Consider the following 26,598-nt stretch of genomic DNA (forward strand, 5'->3'; position numbering starts at 1 on the left):
GCTAGTTGTTTATGAACCATACTCTACCCATGTTGGTTCCTGCCCTAATCAGAGATGGCAAACAGCCTCTAACCAACTGAGGGAACTGGTCCTGCAGAGAGAAATGCTGGTGGTGGGGGAATCGATTATGACAGTCAATCTTGAAAAGAACTTCAATGAAAGAATAAATTGAAGGGCCCAAATCAAGGTTCATCCCAGCTCAGAAAAATATTGCAGTCCTTCTCATCCAGGTCCACTTCAAATCTGATGATATTTTTAAGGAATCATTTATCTTTTTTGAACAGACAAACACAATGCAGTTTAGTGATTGAGGAATCATCTGATAAATCTCACTGGAAGCAATCTTGGCAGGAAGTACCAATCCCATTGGACATCCCTTCTCACCATTATGAGCCTCAAACTCTCTGACATCAGGTAGATTGAACACAGATTGCTGAACACCTCACTGCCAAGCATGACTCTGAGCTTCAGATCATCTGAAATCAAATCAGATTCACTTTGAACCTCTTTAAATTAATCAAATTCATTATACACCTGACTCTGTCCTTGGCCTCTTTCACTGTTTAATTTAAACTCAGTATAAACTTAAGGAACAGCACCCAAAAAGACTTCCAGACTCAACTTCAAAGTTTTTCAGATCGTAAATCTGACAATCCCCCAACTTTTCCTCTTGATTAAATCTCCCTGTAACATTAAAACCACCATTTTTTATTGCAATGTTTCCTCCATTTGATTTGAGATATTAACTTCTTTCTGGAGACTCTTCCAGAATTCTCTATTTGGTCTTTGAAAGGCTATTTAACAATTATGAAATCATCGAAAAATACCTGTGCACAAATCAGAAAAGCAGGGTATCTTTCAAATGGCGACAGACGGGAAAATATTGAAATACAAAAGGGACTTGGGTGTCCTTGTACACAACTTACTGAAAGCCAACAAGCAAGTGTAGTATGGAAGCCAAATGATACTTTAGCTTTTACCATAAACAGACTTGAATTCATGAGTAAGGCAGTCTCATTGCAATTATATCAGGGTTAGAGTATGGTGTATAGTTCTGATTTATTCACAAGACAAAGTATGCAACTTACAAAGATTACAATCCATGTATCTGACAGGGAGTGCAGAAAAGATTCACCAGACTGGCACCAGGAATGGTGGGTTTGCCACACAATGAAGGACCAAGCAAATAGGGCCTATATTCTTTGGAGTGTAAATCTTAATGGGCTCAGAGTGTGGAAGCAGGTGATGTGTTTCCCCAGCTGAGTCCAGAACCAGGGATCACAGAATATGAGGCAGACCATTCAGAACTGAGGCAGGGAGAAAAACTGTCACTCAGAATCACAAACAACAGGAATTCTGCAGATGCTGGAAATTCAAGCAACACACATAAAAGTTGCTGGTGAACGCAGCAGGCCAGGCAGCATCTCTAGGAAGAGGTGCAGTCGACGTTTCAGGCCGAGACCCTTCGTCAGGACCAAGGGTCTCGGCCTGAAACGTCGACTGCACCTCTTCCTAGAGATGCTGCCTGGCCTGCTGCGTTCACCAGCAACTTTTATGAGTGTTACTCAGAATCACAAATGGCCAACACTCCTTGTTCTACGGTCTTAATTACGAATCTTCTGGCAAAGATCATGGTTGAAGCTTACAGAAATATGCCTGACTAGATTTGGCCTCCATGAAACAGAAACATGGAAGCACCTTGAAGGTCACATGTGTAACCAGGTACGTACAGTCTTGGTGATGGAACGTGAGGCGCGAAGAGTCAACTATGCTGCCAGGGTTGTGAGAACGTGTCTCTGAACCTGGCTAATCAGAGTTATAGAGGCAAAGAGTTGTAAAAACAGAAACAGGCCTTTCAGCTCAACTGGGATATAGTCATTGTCATACTTCATTGATCCCGGGGGAAATTGGTTTTCGTTACAGTTGCACCATAAATAATAAATAGTAATAAAACCATAAATAGTTAAATAGTAATATGTAAACTATGCCAGGAAATTATGAAATAAGTCCAGGACCAGCCTATTGGCTCAGGGTGTCTGACCCTCCAAGGGAGAAGTTGTAAAGTTTGATGGCCACAGGCAGGAATGACTTCCTATGACGCTCTGTGCTGCATCTCAGAGGAATGAGTCTCTGGCTGAATATACCCCTGTGCCCACCCAGTACATTATGTAGTGGATGGGAGACATTGACGAAGATGGTATGCAACTTAGACAGCATCCTCTTTTTAGACACCACCGTGAGAGAGTCCAGTTCCATCCCCACAACATCACTGGCCTTATGAATGAGTTTGTTGATTCTGTTGGTGTCTGCTACCCTCAGCCTGCTGCCCCAGCACACAACAGCATATGCCCACCAAGATGCCCCAAACTAAGTTAGTCCCATTTACCAGCATTTAGCCCATAACCTTTTAAACATTTCCATCCCATGTAACTGTCCAAGTGTCTTTTAATTGTGCCTGTCTCAATCACTTCCTTTGATAGCGCATTCCACTCACATAACACCCTTTGTATAAAAAAAAAGTTAACCCTCAGGTTCCCATTAAATCTTTCTCCTCTCACCTTAAGCCCATGTTCTACAGAGTCCTTGATTCCCCAAACTTGGGAAAAAGACTCAATGTATTCATCCTATCCATACAAACCTCTATAGTTCACTCCTCATTCTCTTACGCTAGCGGTCCCCAACCACCGGGCCGCGGACCAGTACCCGGCCGCAAATCGTGCGCTACCGGGCCGCGAGGAAACGATATGAGTCAGCTGCACCTTTCCTCATTCCGTCACGCATCGTTGAACTTGAACATAGGGTTGCCAACTGTCCCGTATTTGCCAGGACATCCCATATATTGGGCTAAATTGGTTTGTCCCATACGGGACCGCCCTTCTCCCGTATTTCCCCCACTAAGGTAGAGTATTCCTATGAAACCTTTTGTGCCGAAATGGCGTAAAGCGAAGAAGCAATTACCATTAATTTATATGGGAAAAATTTTTGAGTGTTCCCAGACCCAAAAAATAACCTACCAAATCGTACCAAATACCACATAAAACCGAAAATAACACTAACATATAGTAAAAGCAGGAATGATATGATAAATACACAGCCTATATAAAGTAGAAATAATGTATGGACAGTCGGGAAGATGAAGGCAAAACCGATCTGCGGAAAAAAATCGGCACATACGCATATGCGCACCTCACACATGTGCACACAGGTGCCCGCACTAGGCTTCATGGTCATGGTAGTCTTCCCTGAGGTAAAGTGTCCCGGGATTTGACTGCTACTTTTGTCCCTTATTTAGGAGTGAGAAATTTGGCAACCCTAACTGTAAAAGACATGTTGAGGTGAGTTTAACTTTACTTGAACACCCCAACCCCCCAGTCGGCCGGTCCGCAAGAATATTGTCAATATTCAACCAGTCCGCGGTGCAAAAAAAGGTTGGAGACCTCTGTCTTACGCTTCAAAGAACGAGTCCCAGCCTGTCCAAATACCCCGTATGATTCAGTCCCTCAAGACCTGGCAACATCCTTGTACATCTTTTCTGCTCTCTTTCCAGTTTGATAACATCTCCCTATAGCAGCGTGACCTAAACTTAACACAATACTCCAAGTACAGTTCCCCAGTGTCCTGCACAACTGCACCATGAATGCCCTGACTGACGAAGATCAGCATGCCAAAAGCTGCCTTCACCACTCTCTACCTTCCTGCTCCACTTACTTCGTCCATTTCCTGCAGGGCTCAATAGAGGATGACACATTTGAATAGAATCCTTCTTTGCATTCTTCGCATACTGTGCCCTGGTATTTTCGATCACCTGGCCAAGGGATTAAAAGAAGATACTGTCATTACATTTCGTCAACAGCTATTGTCATAACAAGTGTGTTGATCCATTATTACAACACATCAAATTTTTAAAAAGATCTGACCAAGTGGTGGGAAGGCTTGTTTTTCCACAGAAGTCATCTCCGGCTCGGCCCCATACCCTGCAAATGGATTTTTAAAATTTCTTTCCAGTATTTATCCAATTCTCGTCTAAACTTCAACAATTCACTATCTGACTTTTCAGAAATCCCATTGTTTCAGCATCTGGTTCACTAGGTAATGTTCCCCACCCTCCCATAGATCCACCAGCACCCCGTTTGCCCACCTTCCTTCAAGACGCACCAGGGACTCAATCCTCCATGTCTCACTTGTGTCCCATTTCTCATACTCCCATGATACTCGCTGGTCTCCAGTCTACGTACTCATCTTACCACAACACCACTATCTACTCTCCCCTATAATTCACTGAGGTCCCAGTGCCCATGTACGCCAGTTCCTACACTCCCCCCAGAACTCACCAAATTTAATTAATACTGTGCGGCATCATCAAAAACAAGCTATTTAAAAATGTCAATCAAAGCTAATAACCCCAGATCCTGAACATGCCACATTGTTGATGTTTTATCAGCTTCATTCAACCATTTAAACACTGCATTCATGAAATGACTTCCTCATCTTTCACCAGTTCTTGTGAAAATTATCTTAAACATCTACCATCTTGTTACCAAATACTGGTGGAAAGAGAAAGCATTATCCTGCTCTTTAGGAGCCCAAAATAAACGCTTGATAATTATCTCAAAATGGGGCAAAAGATTTTCTTTTATGTCAGAGCGTTTCTGATTTGTAAGCTAAAAATTCCCTTAACATTCCAGTCGATAGCAGGTATGGGGCCTGCAACAAGATCGCGGAACACACTGCCTCCCAGGGAACCTGGGCTCTGATAAGCAAGCTGTGGCTGCCTCATGCCTGGGATGGAAACACTAATGCCCAAGAACAGGATAAACGGACATGCTCCCCATACGTGAGTTAACTTCCCAAATCCTAAGCTCACATTTCATCATTCAGTACATTGTTACAAAAGGCAGCACAGGGCCCTTGTGGGTCTTGACAGTGTATGTGAACCAAGGACCCCCCCTCCCAAGAGCCTCAGAGGATATGGAGGGACCTAAGCTCCAGTGAGTTTTAGGGGAACACCCAGAATAAGGAAGAGATCAGATGCTCTCTGAATGGCCTAACACTTCACCATCGACTGACAATGAGTGTGATTGGCCAACATTATCACTGATAGACACATCCTATCAATGAATCCATTTCAAACATCTGCTAAACCGTAATGCCATAAAAAAACACAATGATTCCTAGATCTGATTTTTTTTTAATTATTCCTTTACGGGATGTGGGCGTCACCAGCTAAGCCGGCACTTATTGCCCAGCTCTAGTTGCCCTTGAGACGGTGGTGATGAGCTGCCTTCCTGAACCGCTGCAGTCCCTGAAGTGTAGGTACACCCCACAGGTCGAGTGCAACCGCACTGCATTTTCATCATCCAACAGGAACCCACCACCAGCCACCTTTCCTTTCTCATCCTCGCCAGCCGCGTTCCCCACCCTATCAAAGAGAACACTCTTCATTACCCACTAGTCCACAAAACCCTTTCCATCCTCTGGCACTTTCCCACCTTCACTTCTAACAGTAGGAGGTCTAACACCTCCTTCAAGCTGATCTACTGAATCCAGTGCTCATGAAGTGGCCTCCTCTGCATCGGTGAAACCAAACTTAGGTTTAAAAAAAAATTAGAAAAAAATGGGACTAGAGAGTGAAAAACCAAATAACCCAAAGAATTTTCTAAATTGTAACCAAATCCTCAAAGAATGTTTAACTACATAATTATCAGTTAAATTACTTAAAGATAGAGGAATTGAACAACCAAGAAGAGAAATAATAGAAAATTTATGAATAGAATTAATTTTGGAAGAAACCCAAACCAGACAGTCTTCACGATTGATGTAGTATAACCAAAATGTAAGGTAGTGTATGTTGACTGCCCAGTAGTAAAACCTAAAATTGGGTAGGGCTAATCCCCCATTTTTTTTAGTTTTCTGAAGATGAACTTTGTTTAATCGGGGGGGGGGGGTTATTCTTCCATAAGTAAGAAGATATAATCGAATCTAAAGAGTCAAAAAAGGATTTAGGAGTAAAAACAGGTTGGGCTTGAAATAAGTATAAAAATTTAGGCAAAATATTCATTTTAATAGAATTAATATGTCCAATCAGCGATAAAGAAAGAGGAGACCAATTTGATAGTACCTTCTTAACATATTCCAAAAGAGTGATAAAGTTTTCTTTAAAAAGAAATTTATAATTCCTAGTAATTGTTATACCCAAAGAAGTAAATTGATTTCTTACAATTTTAAAAGGAAGGTCAGACTTGACTGATATCAAATTATTCAAAGGAAAAAGTTCACTCTTATGAAGATTAAGTTTATATCCTGAGAACTGACTAAATTCAGAAAGTAAAGAGAGTACTGAGGGTAGAGAGGACTCCACATTAGAGATGTAGAGCAAAAGGTCATCAGCATAAAGCAACAACTTATGAGTGATACCAGATTTTTCTCCATACTGTAAGAGGTGTAATGACGAAGAGACCTCTCTAATTCATATGTTTTGGCCCCGCCTGCGGCTTGATAAATTTTGGAAAGAAGTATTTCAAACTTTCTCGGAGCTTTTTAAAGTAAATTTTAAACCCAACCCTCTGACTGCCTTGTTTGGCATTGTTGGAGGAAATGATTTTACTCTTAAGCTGAATGATTTGCATATTTTGGCTTTTATTTCTCTTTCAGCGAGAAGAGTTTTGTTGTTTAAATGGAAAGATGCCTCTCTGCCTACTCATGCCCATTGGTTGATTGATGTTATGTCGTGTTTAAATCTAGAGAAGATAAGGTGATCTATTTCTATACCTAGACAAGATTTTTTCACATTATGAGGACCTTTTTGGAACTACTTTCACAATTTTCGATTTGTTCAGCAATGGTGATGGCTATTATATGTTTGAATTTACGACTATATGTCAGATTTTTTTTCTTTTCTTTTAACCAAACAACTGATTTTTGTTTTTTTTTCTCTCTCTTTTTTTGTTTTGTTATGGGGTTTTGATTTTGCTTTAGATTAGAATAAAATATACCTTTTCAATATTATGGTTAATTTACTATACATAGTTATGGGGCATTTCAATCTTGTTTCCATTTCCATAATATCATAATGTACTCTGTATTTGTCATGCAAATAATTAATAAAAATATTGAAAAAGAAACCAAACTTAGATGAGCCTACCTTCTCTACTGCCACAGTAAAGCCAATTGCCAACTATTGGTACCTCATTCTTGGAGTTTAACACCATCATTCGTACAGTTCTGATCGAAAAGCTCCAGAACCTGGGCTTCTGTACCTCCTTCTGCAACTGGATCCTCAACTTCCTAACCGGAAGACCACAATCTGTGCCGACTGGAAATAACATCTCCGCCTCGCTGACAATCAACTCTGGCGCACCACAGAGGTGTGTGCTTATAACCCACTGCCCCACTCTCTCTAAACCCGTAATTGTGTGGATAGGCATAGTTCAAATGCCATCTATAAATCTGCTTATGAACAAGAGGGCGTACTCAAGCAAAGCTTCCCTCCGGGAGAAGGCTCAGGAGCTTGAAGACTCATACGGCCAGATTTGGGAACAGCTTCTTTCCAAATGTGATAAGACTGCTGAACGGATCCTGCCCCGGATCTGGGCCGTACCCTCCAAATATCCGGAACTGCCTCCTGGTTTTTTTGCACTACCTTACTTTCTCTTTTCTATTTTCTGTTTAAGATTTATAATTTAAATTTTTAATATTTACTATTGATTTGTACTCCAGGGAGCGCGAAGCGCAGAATCAAATATCGCTGTGATGTTTGTATGCTCTAGTATCAACTGTTTGGCGACAATAAAGTAAAATATACCAGTAAGTTGAGGGGAGTCGCAGCAACAACCTTGCACTGTGTCTGTAAGACCAAAGAACTGACTGTAGACTTCAAAGAGGGTAAGATGAGGAAACACAATTCAGTCCTCATACAGTGAACAGAAGAGGGAGAGAGTGAGCAATTTCAACTTCCTGTGTGTCAATATCTCTGAGGACCTAACCTAGACCCAGCATATCGATGCAGCTACAAGGAAGGCAAGACAGTGGCTACGTTCCATTAGGAGCTTGAGGAGATTTGGAATGTCACCCAAAACACTCACAAGCTTCTACAGATGTACCTTGGAGAGCATTCGAACTGGCTGCATGGCAAACTGGTATTTGGGGGGGGGGGGGGCGTCTACTGCACAAGATCAAAGTAAGCTGCAGGGAGCTGTAATCTTAGTCAGCTCCATCATGAGCACTAGCCTCTGTAGTATCCAGAACAACTTCAAGGAGCGATGCCTCAAAAAGGCGGCGTCCATCAGTAAGGAGCCCCATTACCCAGGACATGTCCTCTTCACATTGCTACCATCAGGAAGGAGATACAGAAGCCTGAAGACACACACTCAACAACTCAGGAACAGATTCTCCTCCCCTGCAATCCGATTTTTAAATGGACATTAAACACTACCTCACTACTTTTTATTTCTGTTTTTTTATTACTTATTTAATACAAATATATTTTTGAATAAGTATTCTAAATAGAGAAAAAACTGTGCATGTATATACATTCATTCACACAGATTTTCTCTATTGTTATGTATTGCTTTTTACTCCTGCCACAAAGTTAACCAAGTTCATGAGAAATACACTACTGGTGACATTAAACCTGATACTGATTCTGATACGAGTACTTGACAACCCAAGCAAAAACACCAAATTCCCAATTTTCAAGTAACCCACTCCCCCATGTTCCTCTCCCACCCTCACCAGTCCACCCAAGGTCTCTCTCCCTTTGTGCACTTTTTCATTCCCTCCTTCCATCATTACCTTTACTCATCACTGGGTTCTATCTGTCCATCACCTACAACCCTACCTACCAGGCTTCCATCTCCCTTTCATAACCCCTCCACTACCTGGCTCCATCTGCCCACCATCTCTCTCTCTTATCTGGTGCCACCTGTCACCCACCATCCTGTCTCGTACCTGCTCTCAGTCCCCTCCCCCATCTGACTCCATCAACCTTAAATTCCCTTTTTCTTTTCTAATGTTCCAACCTATCACCAATTAACTCCTTGGCCCTCATCTGGTTCTACCCATCCACCATCCCTCTCTTATCTGGCTCTTCCTGTTACCAACCAGCCTCTGTCTCCACCTGCTTTCCCTCTCCTCCCCTCCTTGGCACCATCAACCTAACAGTTTCTATTTTTTTCTCAGGTTCTCACCTATCACCTGTCAATACTCCTTGTCCCCCATCTGGATTTAACTATCCATCACCACCACCTCATCAGATTCCATGGATCACCTTCCAGCCCTATCCTATAGCCTTCTATACAAGGGGCTTCCTTCCTTCCCTCTACACTCTCAATCCTGATGCAGTGTGCTGGCCTGAAATGTCAAACATCCCTTTGCCTCCACGGGTCTTGTCTGACCCACTGAGTTTCTCCAGCAGATTATTGCTTGTTCCAGATTCTAGCATCAGCAGTCTCATGTTTTTATGGAGTCACAGAGTCCAGCACAGAACCTGGCCATTCAGCCCATCTAGTCCATGCCAAACTGCCTACTCCCATTGATCTGCACCAGGACCATAGCCCTCCAAACCCCTACCATCAATGTACCTATCTCAACCTTTCTTAAATTTTGAAATGGAGCTCGCACACACCACTTATGCTGGCAGCTCGTTCCACACCCTCACAACCTTCTGAGTGAAGAAGTTACTCATCATGTTCCCCTTGAACTTTTTACCTTTCAACTTTAACCTGTGACCTCTGGTTATATAGGCCCACCCAACCTCAGTGGAAAAAGCTTGTTGGCATTTACCCTATCTATACCCCTCATAATTTTTTATATATCTATCAAATCTCCTCTCAATCTTCTAAACTCCAAGGAATAAAGTCCTAATCTACTCAATCTTTCCCTAGAACTCAGGTCCTCCAGACCTAGCAACATCCTTGTAAACTTGCTCTGCACTCTTTCAACCTTACTTATATCTTCCCTGTAGGTAGGTGACCAAAACTGTATACAATATTCTGAATTAAGTCTCACTAATGTCTCATATAATTTCAACGTAACATCCCTTCTCCTGTACTCAATACTTTGATATACGAAGGCCAATGTGCCAAAAGCTTACTTTACAACCCTATCTCCATGTGACACCACTTACAACAAATTATAGATCTGTATTCCCAGATCCCTCTGTTCTACCACACTCCTCAGTGCCCTACCATTCACTGCGTAAGACCTATCCTGACTAGTCCCACTGAAATGCAACACCTCACATTTGTCTGCATTAAATTACATCTGCCATTTTTTTGGCCATTTCTCCAGCTGGTCCAGATCCCCCTGCAAGCCATGATAGTCTTCCTCACTGTCCACTACACCCCAACCTTGGAGTCATCCTGATTCAGTTCACCACATTATCATCCAATTATTGATATAGATGACAAGCAAAAAAGGACCCAGCACCAATCCCTGCAGCACTCAACTAGACACAGGCCTCCAGTCAGAGAGGCAACCATCTACTACCACTCTCTGTCTTCTCCCACAAAGCCAATGTCTAATCCAATTTACGACCTCTCCTTGAATGCTGAGTGACTGAACCTTCCTGACCAACCCATGCAGGACCTTGGCAAATACCTTGCTAATGTCCATGAAAACAACATCCACTGCCCTGCTTTCTGCCACTTTCCTCGCAACTTCCTCAAAAAACTCTGTAAGTTTGGTAACACATGACCTACTATGCACGAAGCCACACTGACCACCCTTAATCCATCCACGCCTGTCCAAATATTTATATGTCTGGTCCCTTAGAATACCTTCCAATAACTTTCCCACTACTGATGTCCGGCTCATCAGCCTATAATTTTCCAGCTTACTTTTCGAGCCTTTCTTAAACAGCGGAACAACATTGGCTATCCTCCAATCTGCTGGTACCTCACCAGTCGCTAAGGTTGATTTAAATATCTCTGCTAGGACCCTGGTAATTTCTGCACTTGCCTCCCGCAGGGTTCGAGGGAACACACTGTCAGGCCATAAGAATTTTGCCACTCTAGTTTCCCTATAGAGAACAAACACCTCTTCCTCCGTAATCTCTATAGGGTTCATGAAGTTGATGACGCTTTTCCTCACTTCTATAGATGGAGCATAGAAAAATAAAGGTCTATGCACTAGGCAAATTCTAAGCAGTTTTTCGAGTAGGTTACATGGTTGGCACAACATTGTGGGCCGAAGGGCCTGTAATGTGCTGTAGATTTCTATGTTCTATAGATGTTGAGTCTGTCTCCTGAGTAAATATAGTTGCAAAAAATTCATTTAAAATCTCCCCCATCTCTTTTGGCTCCACACACATGGATTACCATTCTGATATTCCAGAGGACCAATAATGTCCCTCGTAATCCTTTTGCTCTTAAGACACCAGCATATTTACTTCAAAGCTAGATCAGTATTGTGATCGGCAGATATAAAGTGTTCACCTACACAAACTTCTGTCACCTGCCCTGTCTCATTCCCTTACAGCAGATCAAGTATCGCACACTGTCTCACTGGAACTTATACACACTGATTAAGGAAACTTTCCTGAACACATTTGACAAACTCTTTCCCATCTAGTCCTTTTATAGTGTGGGAGTCTCAGTCAATACATGGAAAGATAAAACCACCTACTATAACAAACTTATGTTTCTTGCAACAGCACTAGCCCCCCCAATGCAGCATTAGCAAACCTTCCCAATAGGATATTAGTCCCCTTCCAGTTCAGGTGCAAACTGTCTCTTCTGTGCAGGTACCACCTTCCCTGGAAGAAAACCCAATGATCCAAAAATCTTATGCCCTCCCTCCTACACCAACTCCTTAGCCAAAATTAAACTGTATAATTTTACTGCTTCAGGCCTCACTAGTCTATGGCATAGGTAACAATCCTGAGACCACAACCATGGAGGTCCTGCCCTTTAACTTAGCACCTAACTCCCTGAACTCACTTTACAGACCCTCATCACTCTTCCTACCTATGTCATTGGTACCTACATGGACCACGACCTCTGGCCGTTCACACTCCCACTTCAAAATGCTGAGGACTTGATCCGAGATGTCCCGGACCCTGGCACCCAGGAGGCAACGTATCATCAGGAAATCTCATTATCTTTGGGACACAGAGGTGAAGACTTTCAAATTGGAGATAGTGATTGCTGGATTATGCTGGACAATGGGAGGCAATCCTTCATACCATTCCCATTTGATTTTAACTCAGGCTCTCCCTGGGCCCCACTGGCTAATACATAAACAAGCAATATCCCTCAGTAACCTTTTACAAAATCTCTCAGTGCCAGGGAATAAGCCTATGTAACTAATAAAACCTATTTAATTTATTTATTCTAACAAACCCATCAATACCATTTCCCACCCATTATTTCTCTATAGCTTTCTAACTTATTTCCTCTCTCTCTCTCTCTCTCCCCCTTTCTATACGTACTTAACAACTCCCATCAAATTCCTTATGTCATTTACCCAATGAGGTCATTTTCAGCATCCAGTTATTCCACCAGCACACTTAGGGATGTGGAAGAAACCGGAGAATCCCAGAAAAATCCACATGGTCACAAGGAGGATGTGCAAACTCTACAGACAGCACACAAGGTCAAGACTGAGCTCTCCAATGACCCACTCAGTAAGTGAAGTCAGTCACATGAGTACTTCAGACCCTGTCACATTGGGGTTGAGGACGTGACACACGTAATAACAACATTAACCAGGAGAGCGAACGACCCATTCCCCTCCACCACAGACTCGAGGGTGGCGCAGTATTGCAGCAGTTAGTGCTGCTGCCTCATAGCTCCACCAGCCCAAGGTTCAATCCTGTTTTTCAATGCTGTCTGTGTGTGTGGAGTTTGCACATCCTCCTTCTGACTGCATGAGTTTCTACCCCGCAACCCCTCCCTCCCGCACACACACCTCCCTGGGCACCCTTGTTTCCTCCCACATCCCAAAGAAACATAAGTCACTGGAGTAACTAGTCACTACAAACGGAGTACAGTTGAGTGGCAGGTGGAAGGAAGATGTGGGGTTAAAGGGAATGTGAGAGATTTCAGGTTACATTAGGGAAACGGGTTTGATGGGATTGCTCCAAGAGTTGGCTCCTTCAATGTTGTATAAAAATATGAACTATTATATAGCCAAACAAATCAAAGATCACCCTGGTCATTCAACCTGTCTGAACGGTCAATAAACCCATGAACGCAACCTTGCTATTCATCTTTAGCACTATTTATTTATTCTATTTTTCATCATAACGTACAGTAAATTTTATGTCTTACACTGCACCACTACCACAGAACAACAAATTTCATGACGTATGTCAGTGACAATAAATGTGATTCTTATGCTCTTTCTGAGATCATTCTGGGACGGGTTAAGCCGTTGTCCTCAGTGTTCAGGCTCACCTGGGGTTTTGACTCCTGATCCCGGCAGGCACACGTCATCATCCCTGCAGACCTCACAGTCCCTGTTAGGACAGTGCTTCCCTTCTTTACACATGCACACCACATCGCTGATTAAGTCACCAGCTTTTATAACTTCAAACTCTCCTGAAAAATAGAGACTTGGGTTAGACAATATATCTCTGAGAATGTTCTTGTGTCTGTATCTCAGAGACTAATGAAAACACAAGGGCACAGCTCCCTCGAACTACCAACCCTACTCTAAAATACCTAGGCCTCTTTGCCTGCACGGGACTCAGAATTAATCCATTTTCCGGCTCTTTTTATTTGTTCACTGGATGTTGCCATCAATTGACAATGCCAGCATACACTGTCCATCCTTAATTGCCTCAGAGATGAGGGGGCAGTTTGGAGGCAATCACATTGGTTGGTCTCTCTCCACAGATGCTGCCAGACCTGCTGAATATTCCTGGTATTTTCTGTTCTGTCTCTGCTTGGAATGAAGCCACTGGATTCTGTGAAGGAAACTGAAAGCAAAAAGTTAAGCAAGACACACAAAATACTGGTGGAACTCAGCAGGTCAGGCAGCATCTTTGGAGAGGAATAAACAGTCAGTGTTTCGGGTCGGGATACTTCATAACGACTCAAGATCAAGAACCAAGAACTCTAGCATCTGTAGAATCTCTTGAGTTTAAGCAAAAAGGCAATTTTGGCCTCAATCATACAGTGGGTAATTTATTCAATCAATAAGTTAACTTACCAAAATGCGATGAGCCAAAGGGCCTGTTCTGAGAATAAATAGCAAGGTTATGCAGCAGGACATATGATGGACAGAGCAGTCTGTGTGTGGTTTGGCAGCTCCTGCTTGCTCAGACTCGGCTAGGTCTAACTTTTGTTGATATTTCCCACAGACCAAACAACACTGGGAGATGAAAATAACGGCCCCTCACTAAACAACTCAGTTTAATAGTGAGGTGATCAAGCAAGTTGTGCAAGTTGATTTCCCAAAGGTAACAGAGTAATAGCTCAGGAAAGTACCTGATTCTGGGAAGAGCCATGAATTCAGCGTTGCTGCTCCTGGTTCAGTGAGCTTATGTCTGACCTGAACCATTTTACAGCATGCATAAACTGCACAGGCTCCAAGCTGGGAAACAGCTGGGAAACGTTCTTCACTGTCATTGTGTTAAAACAACAGGTGCAAAATGCCACATTCAAAAGTCCACATTTGAACAGAGTTAGAGGGACACCTCCCTCTCAATATAGTGAAATAGTGGGGAAAGTCCAACTGTAATTAGTGCGTTAGTGTTATAATTTTGTCCGGAATCTCTTAATTAGTCTGGGCATAACTTCAGACCAACGTAACCATTTCTGAACATTACTAGCTGGTGAAAATGAGAGAGGCCTATTACCAGCAACTTCAGCCTAATGAATCAAGCCCCAATCACACGCTCTACGTCTGCTTAGCTCTGCACTAATAATACACAAATTTTACCTACTCAAACAGCCCAGGTGTCTGAAAATCTGATTCAGAAGGTGTACCTGGCCGCACGTACCTAGGAGCTGGTATCAGGGAACTGCTCCCCCACACCCGAGTCTGTAAACTCCCTCCACCCCCACCAGTCAGCCCACAACTGACCCTAACCACACAGCAGATCCAAAGGATACCAGCCCCTCACACTCAACACTGACCCTCCTGCAACAGCTTGCATTGACTTCCAAAGCATTGAACTGTTTCTCACGCCCTTCACTGACATCTCGCCCCTAAACTTCACAATAACCCTTCTCGCTCTAACTCAGCCCAAAATGCACTGTCTGAATTTGCACTTACACGTCACAAAATACCTTCCAATTGTTCTTGGTATCACTGGCAAGTCAGGATGAATGGCACAGCCCTACTGCGCAAGAGAAGGTGGTGATCAGCTGCTGCACCAACCTGGTTTTCCCAATCTACCTGCGTAATGAAATCCCCCATGACTAATGTAACACTGCCCTTCTGGCAGGCATTTTCTTTCTCCTGCTATATCTTGTAGCCCACGTCCTTACTACCATTTGGGGATCTGTAGGTAGCTCCTGTCAGGGTCTTTTCACCCTTGCAGTTCCCTAGTTCCATCCACAATGGTTCAACATCTTCCCACCCTATGGCACCTCTTTCTAGTGACGTAATTTAATTTTTTACCTACCGAGCCACGCCACCCCGTCTTCCTGCCTATTCTTTCAATGCAACGTGTATCCTTGGATATTAAGCTCCCAGCTGACTCGAAGCTCTGCTTTTTAAATCTTGAGAGCAACCCGACTGAAAGGTAGCTCTTTTAACATTCTGTTACTTGCTGATCGATTGCTCCTTAACCCAGAAACCTGCCACAAAACTCCGCCTTCAAAATCTCAAGCGCCGCAGTGATTAAAAAGTAGCTCTTTTCACACACCCTTGGCGTGGATTGTCCGATGGAGATAAACAGCACGAGCTGGGTGTTCTTGTGCATCAAATCAGTGAGAGTGAGCATACTTGTGCAGTGGGCAATTAACAAGGCAAATAGTACATGTAGGGGAGAGCATTTGAACAAAGGAGCGGAGATGTCTCACTGCAACTGTAAGACCACTCCTTGAGCAAATTGTGCAGCTTTGGTCTGTTTAGCTGAGGAAGGATATTCTTGCTATGGAGGGAGTGTATTGAGGATTCACTTGACTGATCCTAGGATGTCAGAATGAAGGGAAATTAGGACAACTGGGCCCACATTCACTAGATTTTAGAAGAACAAGAGGGGACTTCATTGAAACATACTGGATTGACAAGATGCAGGAAAGAGACACAAGAGACTGCAGAGTGTGGAAGATAATTAAGCCTGAGAATTAAGGGTTAACAAAATCATGAGGATAGCCAGGCAAGAAGCAGATGAGGTCTATCTGTCTATTTGCACTAATTAGCAATAAGTCCTGTTAGAAATGAAGAACTGATAAGCACAGATGTTGCCTATGAGAAGGTGCTCGAAAAGCTGAAAGACCTAGAAGTACATTAGTCACCCAGACCAGATGAACTGCACCTTAGGGTACTGAAATGTAGTGGCAGAATTGTGGCTGCATTAGAAATGATCTTTCAAAAATCATTGGACTCTGGCATGGTGCCAGAGGACTGGAAAGTGCAAATGTCACTCCACTCTTTAGGAAAGGAGGAAGCCAGCAGAAAGGAAATTATAGACCAATTAGCTTGACCTCAGTGGTTGGGAAGATGTTGGAGTCAATTGTTAAGGACGAGGTGATGGAGTACTTGGTGACACAGGTGAAGATGGCACAAAGTCAGCATGGTTTCCTTAAGGGAAAATCCTGCCTGTTGGAATTCTTTGAGGAGATTACAAGTAGGATAGATAAAGGGGATGCGATGGATGTTGTATATTTGGATTTTCAGAAGGCCTTTCACAAGGTGCCACCCATGAGGCTGCTTACCAAGCTAAGAGCCCATGGAATTACAGGAAAGTTACTAACATGGTTAGAGCATTGGCTGATTGGAAGAAGGCAGCGAGTAGGAATAAAAGGATCCTTGTCTAGTTGGCTGCCAGTGACCAGTGGTGTTCCACAGGGGTCAGTGTTGGGACCACTTTTAATGCTGTATATAAATATATATAGATGATGAAATAGATGGCTTTGTTGCTAAGTTTGCAAATGATACAAAGGTTGGTGGAGAGGTAGTGTTGAGGAAACAGGATGCAGAAGGACTTAGACAAATTAGGAGTATGGGCAAGAAAGTGGCAAATGAAATACAATGTTGGAAAAAGTAGAAATAAATGTGCGGACTATTTTCTAAACGGGGAGAAAATCCAAAAATCTGAGATGCAAAGGGACTTGGGAGTCCCTTTGCAGAACATCCTAACTTGCAGGCTGAGTCAGAGGTGAGGAAGGCAAATGCAATGTTAGCGTTCATTTCAAGAGGTCTAGAACACAAGAGCAGGGATGTGATGCTGAGGCTTTATAAGGTACTGCTGAGGCCTCACCTTGAGTATTGCGAACAGTTTTGGGATCCTCATCTTAGAAGAGTTGTGCTGGCAGACCTGTATCAGGGGTCACACCCCAGGAACATGGGGTAGCCTCATTAGGACTGAGATGAGGAAAAATTTCTTCACTCATAGAACCTGAGGAATTCTGTACCACAGAAGGCAGCTGAGGCCAAGTTATCAAATATGTAAATATATTTAGGATGGAGTTAGATCCTGTCCTTTATGGCTGAAGAGATCAAGAAATGTGAGGAGAAAGCTCCAATATGATAGTGACCTTGATCAGCTTTCAGTGTCATAAATATCAAGACAATGGGCTGAATGGCCTCCTCCTGCTTAATTTTATTCCCTTTGCACTCTTATTTTCTGACTTAGTTACTTGATGTACCTGCATTTAAACTGTTGATGTTCTGTGTACAAGAATACTAACTGTTACTGGGTTACCTCGTTTAAATAAACCTTTGCTTTTCTATTCTTTCTGCTGAAGAGAATAACCTCATATTTGCCAAAATTATACTTCAATGTTTCAGCTTGTCTATATCTCTTCTGCAGCTCCCCACAACTTCCTTCCCTTCTTATTTCTTTATTGTCACCTAAATGGTGGCTACATTACACTCAGACCCTTTACCTTTTTATTATAGACTGTGAACTGCTGAAACCCCAGCATTCACCTCAGCAGCACTCTCAAGGGAGAGCTCAACAACCCATTCATCCCTGTCTTTTTCTCCTGTCTGCTAATCAATTGTTTATCCTTGCTAAATTATAACCTTCAAAACCACGAGCCCTTATCTTGTATAGTAACTTTTTAAAGTGGGGCCTTATCTAATGTCTTTTAGAAATCCAAATATACTAATATCTACTGGCTCCCTTTTATCAACTTACTCTTCAAAGAACTACAATGAGTTTGATAAATTTGATTTCCCTTTCATGTTGCTTCTGTCAAATCCTGACGAAGGGTCTCGGCCTGAAACGTCGACTGTACCTCTTCCTAGAGATGCTGCCTGGCCTGCTGCGTTCACTAGTAACTTTGATGTGTGTTGCTTGAATTTCCAGCATCTGCAGAATTCCTGTTGTTTGCGTGTTTTCTGTTATCACTGCCTGAACAATGGATTCCAGTGTCTTCCCATGACCTAATCATTGTCCGGGCTAGAGTTAATACTAATCCCACCCCAACTCCCGCTCAATATTCACATTGATTCCCTGTAGTAAGAAAACAGACTCTCCTAAAATCCTTACTGACCCACATCAGAAACAGAGAGTAGTGCGAGTACTCACAGCTCCAATCCATCCCATTTCCAGTCAGGCTAATGATTAATTTTCACAACAGGATTGGTCACAGGGCAAGGAGGTGAGCGGGGTTCGAATCACAGAATCTCAGCATACATCAACAAATTCAAACCGCAGAAATCAAAATGGTTTCACTTTTTATTTACTATACCTTGTTTTTTCACATCAGGCATTACTGATTGGTAAAGTAACATGTTTATTAAAACTTTCTGTGCTTTGCTCTGTGATATGTGAAGAACATTTAAATGGGAATCAAAATGAGACAAGAAAAATCTTTAAAACTTTAGCATGAGGAGTTACTTAGATTGAGTATTTGAGGGTGAAAGAGGTGGTCAAGGTTACAATGAAAATCTTCTGATAAAAGGTGCTTAAAAACACTTCAATTCATTTTGCACCTTTCACATAAAGCACACAGATTACCAAGGCACACAATGCCATGGGACAATGCTGGTAAATGGGATTAGCACAGATGGGCATTTGATGATTGATATAGGCGAGGTGTGCTGAAGGGTGTATGACTCTATGATAAACTCAGGAGATACCCTCTTGCCTTATAGTCAATAAATTGAATCACTACTACTGCATGAAGTGCCTGCAAGCCTGCGGGAAGTACTTAGAAACAGCAGATAATACTTTAAAGTGACAATGCAGCAACCAGGACCCTCATGGCAGAATCTCAATACAGCCAGGTGACAACGGCCCCATAATTTACAACAGCAATGTTGACTGAGGAGTGATTATTCATTAGGATGCTAGGAATACTACGCTGATCTCCTTCCCTCTGTTGAGATGGTTTCCTAACATTTGAGAAGGAAGACAGATGCCCTTGAACACCCCGCCACCCGCAATGTAACCCAAGTTGCCCCACCGCACCCCCTCTGCGTTGTAACGGAGTGACTGACTGGATTACAAGTTAACATCTATGATCCCACCACCTTCATAACTCAGTCATTGAGCTGAGCCACAGCACATCACATACAAGATGGAGACAAAGGGGGCATTAGGACCAGGTGGATAACAAAGCCAGCCAGACACTACAACAAGCAAAATGGAGGATCTTCCCAGCAGCCAACTATTTTAATTCCAATCCCAATTCCCATTCTGACATGTTGGTCAATGGCCTTGTCTACTGCCACGATGAGGCCACTCTCAAGTTGGAGGGTTTAAAATAATTTGCAAGGGGGATGGGACCCAGAGCGATAGAGCAGTGAAAGAAGTGCATGGAGTAAAGCCAGACCTAGCATATAGAGAGGCTTTGATGAAAGAGAAGCAGAATAAACAGTGTAAAGACAGTAAGGTAGAAGGGCTGAAATGTGTGTACCTCAATGCAAGAAGCATCAGGAACAAAGGTGATGAACTGAGAGCTTGGATACATACATGGAATTATGATGTAGTGGCCATTACAGAGACTTGGCTAGCACCAGGGCAGGAATGGATTCTCAATATTCCTGGATTTCAGTGCTTTAAAAGGGATAGAGAGGGCGGGAAAAGGGGAGGAGGGATGGCATTACTGGTCAGGGATACTATTGCAGCTACAGAAAGGGTGGGTAATGTAGCAGGATCCTCTTTTGAGTCAGTATGGGTGGAAGTCAGGAACGGGAAGGGAGCAGTTACTCTACTGGGGGTATTCTATAGGCCCCCTGGTAGCAGCAGAAATACAGAGGAGCAGATTGGGAGGCAGATTTTGGAAAGGTGCAAAAATAACAGGGTTGTTATCATGGGTGACTTTAACTTCCCTAATATTGATTGGCACCTGATTAGTTCCAAGGGTTTAGATGGGGCAGAGTTTGTTAAGTGGGTCCAGGATGGGTTCCTGTCACAGTATGTGGGCAGGCCAACTAGGGGCAATGCCATACTAGATCTAGTACTAGGTAATGAACCGGGTCAAGTCACAGATCTCTCAGTGGGTGAGCATCTGGGGGACAGTGACCACCACTCCCTGGCCTTTAGCATTATCATGGAAAAGGATAGAATCAGAGAGGACAGGAAAATTTATAATTGGGAAAGGGCAAATTATTATGCTATAAGGCTTGAACTTGTGGGTGTGAATTGGGATGATGTTTTTGCAGGGAAATGTACCATGGACATGTGGTCAATGTTTAGAGATCTCTTGCAGGATCTTAGGGATAAATTTGTCCAGGTGAGATAAAGAATGGTAGGGTGAAGGAACCATGGGTGACAAGTGAGGTGGAAAATCTAGTCTGGTGGAAGAAGGCAGCATACATGAGGTTTAGGAAGCAAGGATCAGATAGGTCTATTGAGGAATATAGGGAAGCAAGAAAGGAGCTTAAGAAGGGGCTGAGAAGAGCAAGAAGGTGGCATGAGAAGGCCTTGGCGAGTAGGGTAAAGGAAAACCCCAAGGCATTCTTCAATTATGTGAAGAAAAAAAGGATGACAGGAGTGAAGGTAGGACCAATTAGAGATAAAGGTGGGAAGATGTGCCTGGAGGCTGTGGAAGTGAGCAAGGTCCTCAATGAATTCTTCTCTTCGGTATTCACCAATGAGAGGGAACTTGATGATGGTGAGGACAATATGAGTGAGGTTGATGTTCTGGAGCATGTTGATATTAAGGGAGAGGAGGTGTTGGAGTTGTTAAAATACATTAGGACGGATAAGTCCCCGGGGCCTGACGGAATATTCCCCAGGCTGCTCCACGAGGCGAGGGAAGAGATTGCTGAGCCTCTGGCTAGGATCTTTATGTCCTCGTTGTCCACGGGAATGGTACCGGAGGATCGGAGGGAGGCGAATGTTGTCCCCTTGTTCAAAAAAGGTAGTAGGGATAATCCGGGTAATTATAGACCAGTGAGCCTTACATCTGTGATGGGAAAGCTGTTAGAAAAGAATCTTAGAGATAGGATCTCTGGGCATTTAGAGAATCATGGTCTGATCAGGGACAGTCAGCATGGCTTTGTGAAGGGCAGATCGTGTCTAACATGCCTGATAGAGTTCTTTGAGGAGGTGACCAGGCATATAGATGAGGGTAGTGCAGTGGATGTGATCTATATGGATTTTAGTAAGTCATAGTCATACTTTATTGATCCCGGGGGAAATTGGTTTTCGTTACAGTTGCACCATAAATAATAAATAGTAATAAAACCATAAATAGTTAAACAGTAATATGTAAATTATGCCAGTAAATTATGAAATAAGTCCAGGACCAGCCTATTGGCTCAGGGTGTCTGACCCTCCAAGGGAGGAGTTGTAAAGTTTGATGGCCACAGGCAGGAATGACTTCCTATGGCGCTCCGTGTTGCATCTCAGTGGAATGAGTCTCTGGCTGAATGTACTCCTGTGCCCACCCAGTACATTATGTAGTGGATGGGAGACATTGTCCAAGATGGCATTTGACAAGGTTCTACATGGTAGGCTTATTCAGAAAGTCAGAAGGCATGGGATCCAGGGAAGTTTGGCCAGGTGGATTCAGAATTGGCTTGCCTGCAGAAGGCAGAGGGTCGTGGTGGAGGGAGTACATGCAGATTGGAGGATTGCGACTAGTGGTGTCCCACAAGGATCTGTTCTGGGACCTCTACTTTTCATGATTTTTATTAACGACCTGGATGTGGGGGTAGAAGGGTGGGTTGGCAAGTTTGCAGATGACACAAAGGTTGGTGGTGTTGTAGATAGTGCAGAGGATTGTCAAAGATTGCAGAGAGACATCGATAGGATGCAGAAGTGGGCTGAGAAGTGGCAGATGGAGTTCAACCCGGAGAAGTGTGAGGTGGTACACTTTGGAAGGATAAACTCCAAGGCAGAGTACAAAGTAAATGGCAGGATACTTGATAGTGTGGAGGAGCAGAGGGATCTGGGGGTACGTGTCCACAGATCCCTGAAAGTTGCCTCACAGGTGGATGGGATAGTTAAGAAAGCTTATGGGGTGTTAGCTTTCATAAGTCGAGGGATAGAGTTTAAGAGTCGCGATGTAATGATGCTGCTCTATAAAACTCTGGTTAGGCCACACTTGGAGTACTATGTCCAGTTAAGGTTGCCTCACTATAGGAAGGATGTGGAAGCATTGGAAAGGGTACAGAGGAAATTTACCAGAATGCTGCCTAGTTTAGAGAGTATGCATTATGATCAGAGATTAAAGGAGCTAGGGCTTTACTCTTTGGAGAGAAGGAGGATCAGAGGAGACATAATAGAGGTGTACAAGATAATAAGAGGAATAGATAGAGTGGATAGCCAGCGCCTCTTCCCCAGGGCACCACTGCTCAATACAAGAGGACGTGGCTTTAATGTAAGGGGTGGGAAGTTCAAGGGGGATATTAGAGGAAGGTTTTTTACTCAGAGAGTGGTCAGTGCGTGGAATGCACTGCCTGAGTCAGTGGTGGAGGCAGATACACTAGTGAAGTTTAAGAGACTACTAGACAGGTATATGGAGGAATTTAAGGTGGGGGCTTATATGGGAGGCATGGTTTGAGGGTTGGCACAACATTGTGGGCCAAAGGGCCTGTACTGTGCTGTACTATTCTATGAATACCTCATATCCACTGCTCCCCCTTCCTGCTTCACTCTTCTTCTATTCCCCATTCTGGCTCCCCTCTTACCCTTTCTCTTCTCACCTGCCTATCACCTATTACCTCCCTGTGGTGCTTCCCCTTCTTCCCTTCCTCCCATGGTCCACTCTCCTCTTATTCATTCTTCTTCAGCGCTTTGACATTTGCAACCTATCACCTCCCAACTTCACACTTCATTTCCCCTTCCCCACCCACCTGCCTTCCCCCTCACCTATCACCTTCTAGCTTGGACTCCTTCCCCTCCCCCCCACCTTCCCATTCCCGTTCCTTCTGCCCTTTCTTTCCAATCCTCATGAAGGGACTCGGCCCGAAACGTTGACTCTTTATTCCTTTCCACTGGTGCTGCCTGGCCTGCTGAGTTCCTCCAGCATTTTGTGGGTGGTGTTGCTCGGATTTCCAGCACCTGCAGATTTTCCAATGTTTGCCAATGACAGGGGTGGAAAATTATTATTAAACGCAAAGTGACTAATAAAAGTAAAAGACGCTTACCAGGATCACAAGACGAGTGCTTCTTGCAGGGACTGTTCTTGTTCCACTGCTGCTGGTAGGTACCGTTTCCACAAGGATGACAATCTGGGTATACCGTTGTGTTACACTCACTTCTCATGTACGAGCCTGGAAAAAAATATAAACCCCTCTTAGCGCTTCCCAAATTACATCAGAACATAGAAGCCTCATAACTTTACAAGAGTGAGGGAAGGGTTATACTGCTGCAGGAATCAAAAGAATGTTAAAGTGAGTATCTCACAAAATGGAAGTATAGGGATTGCCATTAACCTACACCCATTGACCTGTCTGTGCTACCTACTTTTTCAATGACAGGTGCATGCGGCCAGTGCACACCAGGCTTTTGACTGTTTGCATTCATTGGAATGAAACCCAGTTTAATGATAGCCAGCACAATTTAAAACCAGCCTTCACCTGTTAAAGGGGAGATGCACTGGGACTGCCTGAAATTCTGAAAATTGCCCTGACCCAAGGCACTTCAAGCTCTGCAAAACCTCACTGGTAGACGTCTCCACCCCCAAAAGGAAGTACAGCCGGTTTGAGTGTAAGCTTCTCGGCCTTTAGTTGACTGTCCGCCATTTTCGTTTTCTTCTAGAGAGCCACCACTTCACAGCGTTAGTTGATCACAAACCCCTCATGCATGCAATGGCCAAAATATCAGACGGTCTGCATGACAGCAACGCCACCTGGCCTACGTATCCGAGTTTACCACTGATATACAACGTATCAAGGGGAAAAAAAATAATGCCATGGGTGATTGCCTCTCACGGCCAGCCGTTGAGGCCGTACACATAGGGGCTGACTCAGCCAGCCTGGTATCCAACCACGTTACTGCCACAGAGGTTCAGTCTTACTGAACAGCAGTCACTGGACTGCAGTCGGCTGACATCAACTTCAGGGTAGCTGGGGTTTCTCTCCTGTGCGATGTCTCAACCAGTTGCCTTCGCCCCATTGTGCCTGCAAACTGGAGATGGATTGCTTTCGATTCCATGTATGGTTTCTTGCATCTAGGGCAGAGGGCCTCACAGAAACTGGTTGTACCAAAGTTTGTTTGGCATGGCCTCAGAAAGGACTGCATGATTGGACAGCAGCCTTGTGTGGCGTGGCAGCAAGGCAAAAATTAACCGCCATATTCAGGTGTCAATGGCACTTATTGAGGTCCCTGAGTGACAGTTTGACCATGTCAATGTGGACCTTGTTGATCCTCTTCCCCTGTTGTGGTTTCACGGACCTCCTTACCATGGTGGACCGTATCACCAGGTGGCCAGAGGTCATCCCTCTAGCATTGAGGACAGCCACAGATGTGGCTTTGGCATTCATCTGCACCCTGGTTGCTGAGTTTAGCACCCCCTCTGATATTTCCTCTGACCGTGGTACCCAATTCACATCAGACCTCTCGACTGCGATGTCCCAGACTCTCAGCATTAGGCTTCATGGGGTATCACCTGCAGTTGAATGGCCTATTTGAGCAGTTTTACTGATCCTTAAAGGCTGCTCTGAGGGCTTCCCTGACCGATGAGTGTTGGCATGATTGTCTCCCATGGGTCCTGCTGGGGCTCAGAACAGCTCCAAAAGAGAACCCGCAGTCTTCTGTGGCAGAGTTAGTATATGGGCAGCCATTATGAGTGCCAGGTGATTTCCTTCCTGATGCCACGACCGCCTGGTCAACTTCTCACAGCTTTCCACCCTCCTGGGTAAATTCAATTCCTTTTCATCTATTCCTACCTCCTATAGCATACATGGATTCCTGTCAACCTGAGTGGGGTGGGGGGGGGACCGTCGACTCAGACCATGAGAGAGGCCTGCATCGGGCATTTTCATGCCTTACAAGGCGCAGATTGGAAGTCTGTGAGGGGCGCCACTCCTCACACAGACACTAGAGCAATGTGCGGTTAAGTGCCTTGCTCAAGGACACAAACACGCTGCCACAGCTGAGGCTCGAACTAGCGACCTTCAGATCACTAGATGAACACCTGTTGACCTGAAGTCTGCCTCATTTGCTTTCATCTGCCATGATGCACACCAATATCCCCTCAGGTCCCCTTACGATGGCCCGTTCTGCATTTTGGAATGGAGAGAAAAGACTTTTATGATAGATAAGAGGGATAAACCTGAATGTATTCCAGTAGATCATTTTAAACTGGCCCAACAAGATTTGGAGTATTCCACTGCCATGCCGTGATCATGAATAAGCGTGTCAACGCACCTCTGGAACACAGGACCCAAGCTGGGCAGCTTCTCCAAGCTCCAGACAGGTTCACCATGCCGGTTTTAGTGAATTCTGGGTGTGGGGGGGAGCTTGTGTAGGATAATATAATTGGGAGAAATGTACATAATTCACAACCAGCGACATTGCGTTGGGGTTTCACTTTAAGAGGCTGGCCTGACGTGATGACATTGTTACGGTGATGGTGCAATCCAGGGTATATTACGATCGAGGAACGTGTTTGCAGACTGGATATTGAACTTTTTACTGTTGGACCTCGGCCACATTCCACCGTGATACAACACTTGGCGGCACGGGAGGTCGTTCCTGCCTGTGGCCATCGAACGTGCAGCTCCTCCCGTGGAGGGTCAGTTCCTGCCTGTGGCCATCGAACGTGCAGCTCCTCCCATGGAGGGTCATAAACCCTGAGCCAATAGACTGCTCCTGGACTTATTTTCCATCTGGCATAGTTTTGCATTTTGTTGTTTGATTGTTGAGGTTTTTTGTATTGCTATATTTACGCTCTATTCTTGGTTGGTGCGGCTGTAACAAAACCAAATTTCCCTCGGGATTAATTACATATATCTACCTATCTAACTCCCTCATCATTGTGGTAACCATTGTACCTCACACTACAAATATGTTGTGGAAATTGGGATCTGTATTGGAACAAAATTTGCAAAGGTGGTCTTAAACACTGTTGACTACAA

The 26,598-nt window shown here is 43.9% G+C and overlaps 1 protein-coding gene across 1 annotated transcript in view; it reads right to left on the reverse strand.

The window, feature by feature from the left end:
• LOC140185122 (tumor necrosis factor receptor superfamily member 5-like) overlaps window positions 1-26,598 on the reverse strand; it is a 104,549-nt gene that overhangs the window by 20,549 nt on the left and 57,402 nt on the right. The window contains exons 3-5 of the mRNA XM_072238422.1: window positions 23,665-23,790; window positions 13,395-13,538; window positions 3,709-3,805 (exon numbers count right to left, since the gene is read on the reverse strand). Of these exons, the coding sequence (XP_072094523.1) occupies window positions 3,709-3,805; window positions 13,395-13,538; window positions 23,665-23,790 (367 nt within the window). The remainder of the gene's footprint in view (window positions 1-3,708; window positions 3,806-13,394; window positions 13,539-23,664; window positions 23,791-26,598) is intronic.

Source organism: Mobula birostris, chromosome 2 (assembly GCF_030028105.1).
Source record: "Mobula birostris isolate sMobBir1 chromosome 2, sMobBir1.hap1, whole genome shotgun sequence".
NCBI classification, from domain to species: Eukaryota; Metazoa; Chordata; class Chondrichthyes; order Myliobatiformes; family Myliobatidae; genus Mobula; species Mobula birostris.